This window comes from Pundamilia nyererei, unplaced genomic scaffold (genome assembly GCF_000239375.1).
Source record: "Pundamilia nyererei isolate P.nyererei 1_Seehausen unplaced genomic scaffold, PunNye1.0 scaffold00318, whole genome shotgun sequence".
NCBI lineage: Eukaryota > Metazoa > Chordata > Actinopteri > Cichliformes > Cichlidae > Pundamilia > Pundamilia nyererei.
The window spans coordinates 326688-334176 of record NW_005187719.1 but is presented as its reverse complement, the minus strand read 5'-3'; the positions used below and the strand labels follow the sequence as shown (position 1 = coordinate 334176).

The following is a 7489-nucleotide window of genomic DNA, read 5'->3' as shown; positions in this document are numbered from 1 at the left end:
GGACACTGGCGCCACCGGGCCCTCTGACCACCACCAGTAGGCAACGGGTGAAGTGTCTTGCCCAAGGACACAACGACCGAGACTGTCCAAGCCGGGGCTCAAACCGGCAACCTTCCGATTACAAGGCGAACTCCCAACTCTTGAGCCACGATGTGCTTCAAAACAGGTCAGCTGACTACCTGAATATACTGACTATACTATACTCTTTCCTGATGGCACGGGCATATTTCAAGATGACAATGCCAGGATTCATCGGGCTCAAATTGTGAAAGATGGTTCTGGGAGCATGAGACATTATTTTCACACATGGATTGGCCACCACAGAATCCAGACCTTTACCCCATTGAGAATCTTTGGGATGTGCTGGAGAAGGCTTTGCGCAGCAGTCAGACTCTATCATCCTCAAAGCAAAGCAGTTCTTGGTGAAAAATTATAGATGGAAATAAATCTTGTAACAGTGCAGAAGCTTATGGAGACAATGCCATAGCGAATGCGTGCCGTAATCACAGCTAAAGGCGGTCCAACGAAATATTAGAGTTTGTGACCTTTTTTTGGTGGTGACAGTGTATATAGCTATGAAGATGACGTAACAAATTATTATAACCACCTTAATATTTGAATTACCTTATAAAAGAGCAGAAGTATATCCATCAATCTTGGCATCACATTTCCCAGCAACTGCAAGGAGGCTATTCTGTGGTCACTGGCTCATGACTAAGAGTGACGTGATTAACTGGAAACTCTTGTTATAGTTATGCCAAAAGTCAGTTCAATCTTTCAGAGATGCACAAATCAAACAAATTAAATTGAGGGGAAAAAACAGTGTTCTCATTTCCTATTAATCATATAGTAAAAATCATTAATGAAGCAACCCAGAATTATGGCAAACGCTTCAAAACAAGAAAAAGAAACATAACTTAGTTGTTGACTCATCACCATCACTTCCTGGAGGACTTTATACTGACTGCATCAAGTGAAGCAACTCTGTGGATGAAATGAACCGCTCAACTCCTTTTATGATGTTTGGTTTGAGGAACACGAGTCAATTATGATGCAGCATGAAGAGTGGCTCGTCATCAGATAGGAGAATGACTGTTCCATCTTTGGGAGAGATATATTAACAGGACATACTTTCAAATGTCAAGCTATTGCAAACATATATATGTGTGTGTGTGTGTGTGTGTGTGTGTGTGTGTGTGTGTGTGTGTGTGTGTGTGTACACAAAACACAAAACTACAGTGCACTACTGTACATGCACTGTAGTTTTTTCATTAATTATGACTTGTTTGGTTTGATCTCAGGAGGCTCATCCCCATCCTGAATTCTATGAGAGAATCATTCCTACACTCAGACACAAGGTGAGTCTCTTCTCTTACATTTAAGTGGTTAAACTGGTGACTCTCAAACTGCAGGAAATAAAACCGGTGTCATCAAAAAGAGCTCGCTACTGTGCTGACCACAGTTATACTGAAGCGAAGCTTAATAATTCGGATTCAAACAAGCAGTGATCAAAAATTATATATGCCAAGAAAGCACGAGGCATGTCATTTGAAGCAGGTCATGACTGGGATCATACCATTATGTGAAAGAAGGAAGGTGTCAGGCTAGTGCTGTGTGTGGGCAGGATGTGGACTCACTCTTTTTTTAGAAGTAAACTTTACAAAAAACAAACGAAGAACCTCAAACACAAACTAAAACTAACTAGACTCAGGAAACTAGAACTAGGAAGCATAGACTAGGAGAGCAGAACTGGGAACTAGAACTTCACCAGAACATGGAGGACGTTGACGATGTGGCACAGACAGAGAGAACCACATGGTTTAAATACAGACGGACAACAAGAGGATGGGGAACAGGTGATAACACAGCAGGTACAAATCAAAGCTAACGAGATACAGGAATCAACGCAGACTCAACTCAAGACACATAAGACTAACGCAAAGACATCAGACATGGCAACAGGGAGGGAACACAGACGTGGGACCAGGGCAGGCACAGAGACACAGAACCAAAGGCGCTCAAAATACAAAACAGAAACCCTAAGAACAAGAAAGCCTTAAGAATTAACCTGAAACATAAGATAATAATAATCAAAACCACTGAGTCAACAGACTCAGGACTAAGATAGAAGGAAGGCAAAAGCCGTGATGATCCACTTGGGAAAAAACATTTTTCGGGCATTTTTCTTGGCCTTCACACAATATTTCTGATTGCTATAGATCATACATATATACAGCACAGGCACTCTCACAACTCTTAAAGCTGATGCACGGTCATTAGCTAAGAAGCTGTTTTCTAGCTTTTCACTCCTTTAGTTAACCTGATCTCCTTGCTCAGCTTGTTTCTGGACCTCTGGTTTCTGGTCGTCCACCCCCCCTGGTTGCAGCTTCAAAAACACTCCAGTCTGTGTAGGCGTAGCAGGCTTGTAATTCCTCCTCGGTCCAGTCCTTACCACTTTAACCTCTGGTTTAGAAGTTTTTCCATTTGTCTGTATGTAGGTATGAGGTGTTTTAAAGAGGAATAAACTGGAGGAGAGGCTGCTCGTGACCTTTTAGTTAAGATTGTGCTGACCTACGCCACACTGTGCACTCCCTATAGAATAGATGACCCTCTATAAACATGATGACTTTCCATACTGGGAGCGCTTCATGCTGTGATAAGGAACCAGCTACTTCTTTTTAATCTCTTGAACTCCTCACATTTGCTAATACATCACTATATAACTTCCATAAACCACTTTCTCACATTAAAATAATAATAATCACAGTAGAGTAGTCACCAACAACAATAAGCACACCTCAGAGACCCTCTGCTCCCACACACATTAAACCACCCTGTCTCCATCCACTAATGTTGAAATTACTTCCTGCAATTTCAACTTGCACTTCTTAATGTCATGCTTTTTATATACATTCTATCTATCCTTTGGTCTTTTGGGGGTCCTTTCCGAGAGGCCTGGGAGCTTGTGGGTCCTGAGCAGTATCTTTGCTGTTAATGGACTGTGCTCTTGTGGACAGAGATCTCAGATGTTGTTCCTGGGATCTGCTGGAGCCACTCGCCTAGCTTCAGGTGCATCTCTTTACTTTATCCCATCCCCACTAAACTGTTTAAATCTGTATTTCATCGTTTAATAAATCACTTATTTACTTAACCCCTGTGTTGTCCTTTTGTCCCTGAGGACCACAAGTGTATGGAAATCAGGAGGACATTGTGAGGGTTAATGAAATGGGACCAAATGAAGCAGCAAACCGAGATTAAACAGTTATCTCCATAAAACAAACAGTCCAAAGACCACTGGATGACATCACAGTGGCTTCATCCATCTTTTACATACTAAACAAATTCACGTGTGGTGAATGTAACCCTCATAATGTCCCCCCGATTTCCTTACACCTCAGGGACAAAAATGTCCCAAGGACAACACAAGGGGAGGTAACAGGGAGCCATCGAAGAGAAGCCAGTATGGGTGAAATATGCTCCCTCTTTGTCTGTGAAGGTTCTCAGTCATCCAGGTCATCGTAGTCAAAGGAGCTTACAAAGAAAAGCGTCTGGACTTCTGTAAGTTGCTTGAAGACGTTTCACCTCTCATCCGAGAAGCTTCTTCAGTTCTAAGGTCAAATGGTGGAGAGTCCCAGATATAAACCTAGTGGGAGTTTCCCCCCAAAGAGGGACAAAGGACCCCCTGATGATCCTCTAATCGCCTGAGCCAAGGTGTGAAACTGGGTGTGGGTCCCAATCAGCCAGAGTTTCGGGTGAGTTCATTGTGAAACCTGGCCCCACCTTATCATGCGAATTCCTGAGGTCAGATGGCCCAGGATGTGAGTGGGCGTTAAGGTGTCTGGGGAGGGATCTCAAAACTGGATTATAGATGGCAGAGAGTTGGTGTCGTAAACCCCGCCTCTGTTCAAAGATGGTCGCTCACAGTGGACATAGATGCTTCTTTCACTCCTCTTTCAAACCATCTGTCCTCTCTGTCCAAAATGGATTGAGGGCCACCACTCTACCTACTGAGCTATCCCTGCCCTGTGCTGATTAAAGAAAGCAGTCCTACATATTTGTTTAATGTTCACATTGAAGGACATATCCTGGTCAAAACTACTCCAGGATTCCTCACAGTGTTATTAGAATCCAAGTTAATGCCATCCTGATTAGACACCATATTTGTCAGATTTTTAATGCACACATTTCTGAATCTCTGCCAATCAAAGACACTTTGTATGTAGTTTATGTAATATTGAATACTGAACTGTAAATTTTGATTTTTTTCACGGAAGCAATTTTTATTCAGTGTTTTCATAAAAGCCTTGAACACACAGGAGGTTTAAGGCCCGGCAACTTTGAAACCTTTTTGTCCTCCACGGTGGAAATAAAAACATGTATTACTTAAGCCAGCTCCTAATTTTATAAATTCTGCACTCAGCTTTGTAGTCTCCAGTATCATTGAAATGCGGCCAGATGCTGCTCATTTTTCCCTGAGATGCTTGCATTCAAATCCCTCTCCCATGTCTCTCGGCGTACCCAGCCTGTACCTCTACACTTGCTGTCTCCAGGACATCTGCCCACCATCCTTCTTTCACATCGTGGTATGATCCCAGTCAGTCTTTTTAATGTGATTGGCCGCATTCTGTGCTCATGAAAATGAAGTCTGACCCCGGCTACATAGATTCTCAGCAGGGCTGAAGATTCGGATGCCATATACCAACAGGCCATTAATAATTGACATTTGAAATTATTGAAATGATATAATATAATTATTCGGGCTGGGTGTAATTGTACTGTGGGTCGATGTGGCTATACGTTTGTCTAACAGGACAAGCACAGAGATGAGTCCTCTGTCAGATTAGTCATTAGTTTCACTCTTGCTGTCACGGTTTGCGGGGCAAGCCGTGTGGATTTGTAGTAAGGACCCAAAAGGCGGCAGCTCTGGTGCAGGTGAGTGTTTATTTACAGCAGTGGGTACAAACAGCAACGGGGTGTGAACATGAAACCGAAACCTAAACTGGGTAAACTAACAACACAAACCAGGAATGACGGTGCAGGGAGGTCCGGGAAAATACATACAGGGAGACCGAGGGGAAACAACACAGACGAACCAGCAACTACTATGACAGAAGACACAACTTAAATACACTCAGAGAACACAGGGGGATTACATACAGGTGGGAGACACAGCTGGGAGTAATTAACATGACGAGACTAGGGAGGCAAACTGAAAACACTCGCATAAGACACAGACCTTCACAATAAAACAGGAACTTACACATGAAAGGACACAAACTAAGAAACGCGGACTAGATACAGGAACACACGGGCAGAACAGAGTAAACACTAACCAGAGGAAGAACAGAACCAAAATCGCGAAGAGAAAACACAAAACGCTGGGTCAAAAGGACCCAGGATCATGACACTTGCCTTTAAATGCTGACTTACACTCTTCAAATAAACCTTCAAATAAACTTTACCAATATTTTGACTGACTTGGGTATGTTGAACCTTAATACCTGCTCCTGTAACCAGGTTTTGATCAATTGTTAATTTTTTACAAATGGAAACAGAGTGACCTAATGTTTATAGTCCACAAATAATAATTATTTTGCTCTTTTGTGGTTTTGAAACAGTTGGCTTTTTTGGCTTTCTCAAGTGGAGATTTTCAGCTTCGATAGTGTTCGATATGAGAATTAGCATTAGAATTAGCCAGGGCAGGGACTTGCTGCCCCAAATGAGAGAGTTTAGGCATCTTGGGGTCTTGTCTGTGAAGGTTCTCAGTCATCCAGGTCATCGTGGTATGTTGGAAAGAAATGCGTCTGGACTTCTTTAAGTTTCTTGAAGATGTTTCACCTCTCATCGAGAAGCTTCTTCAGTTCTAAGAGCATTTGGTGGAAAGTCCCAGATTTTTAAGACCTATTGGGAGTATCCCTAAGAGGGTCGAGGACCCCCCCACCCCCGAGGACCACCTCTGCCTAATCACACGAGCCAAGGTGTCAAAATGGGTGTCTGTTAACTCCTGCATTTTAACCAAGGTTTCAGGTGAACCCATTGTGAGACCCTGCCCCACCCTATTGTGGTACTGAGATGAAATGGCCCAAGATGTGAGTGGGCTATAATCCAAAATGACAGACAGTTGGTGTCGTAAGCCTCTGTTCAAAGATGAACGACCATCATTAGGCAGAGGAACAATACGGGATCCACGGCCCTCTTACAGACACTCCCAGTAGGGCTAAAAATCTGTGACTCTCCGCCAACTCCTCTTAGAACTGAAGAAGCTTCTTGGATGAGAGCTGAAACATCTTCAATAAACTTCCAGACGCTTTTCTTCCCAAGCTCCCTAGACAAACTTGGGGTCTTGTTCACAAGTGAGGGGTGGAATTCTGTCCATACATCCACAGTTTAAATAGAGACTTTCAGATTTCCAGCTTTATTGGCATCCTCTTATTATCTACATACGTTGTCTTTATGATTGCATTTTTAATGAAGCCATGTTGATATTAATATACTATCAGACCATCAGTGAACCATCTCTAATTTTAAAGCCAGCGTTCAGCCACTTTTCTCTTTTCTTAGGATGTGGGACTCAACACTGATGCTGTGATCTCGTCACGCCATGCAGACAGCCAGACCAAGTCTCTAGCTTTTTCCCTATACCGTCGATCCTCCAGGGAGAGCAACCGCAGCCACTCGCTCTCTGCCAACAACCAAAGCCTCAGGTCCATTCAGGTCTTTTCCACCTTCTCAAGCAAACATCCAGGTTAGCTGAGAAATTGATGTCTGACTTCCTCAGTCTTGATGCTAAAGACACTCAACTTCCATCAATGTGTCATCATAATGTGGATGTGAGTGTGTGACATGTGATTTGGAAATATAGCTTCAGTCTGTAGGCCTAGAAAAGCAGTCCATTTACCCTGAAGGCCAGATGTGCGAATTGAGCCTCAACTTCTGGAAGGAAAGATTCCAGTTATTATGAATTTTTACGTTGTATTTTTACACTTTCTAAGTCTAGATTTAACAGCGTATGATGTGCTACATTGCAAAACAATGATGAATCTTTGCTGTGAGTGGGTACAAATTATAGCAGAAAGCAGTGTTGTGTCATTGTTGTTTTGTTTCACAGAGAACTGCGCTATTTGCGGAATATTTCGCATCTCAGCCCACTGCCTCACCTGCCTCCAGGGGCTGTGCTCAGACTGTGACAGACTGTATCACTCCTACCCTGAGAGAGCCAACCACCATCGAACAGCTGTCACGTCATCAACTTCATCCAAAAACAGGAGCAATGAAGGGTCAGGATAAGCAGTTCTTGGCAAAATGTACTTGTGTCTTACAAGGGTGCAGTAATCCTCAGAATTTACAACTATATATGTGTGTGTGTGTGTATATATATATATATATATATATATACATATATATATATATATATATTAGGGGTGCAACGATATTCGTATCGATATTGAACCGTTCGATACAGGGCTTTCGGTTCGGTACGCATATGTAT

At 42.7% G+C, this 7489-nt stretch overlaps 1 protein-coding gene across 2 annotated transcripts in view; it reads left to right on the top strand.

Annotated features, from left to right (window-relative positions):
* LOC102214205 (E3 ubiquitin-protein ligase RNF31-like) overlaps positions 1–7340 on the top strand; it is a 22738-nt gene extending 15398 nt beyond the window's left edge. For both annotated transcript variants that reach the window (XM_005751598.1, XM_005751597.1), the window contains 3 exons: positions 1302–1358; positions 6562–6745; positions 7109–7340. In XM_005751598.1, coding sequence (XP_005751655.1) covers positions 1302–1358; positions 6562–6745; positions 7109–7287 — 420 coding nt within the window. In that variant the 3' untranslated portion in view covers positions 7288–7340. The remainder of the gene's footprint in view (positions 1–1301; positions 1359–6561; positions 6746–7108) is intronic.
* Positions 7341–7489: the final 149 nt, after the last annotated feature.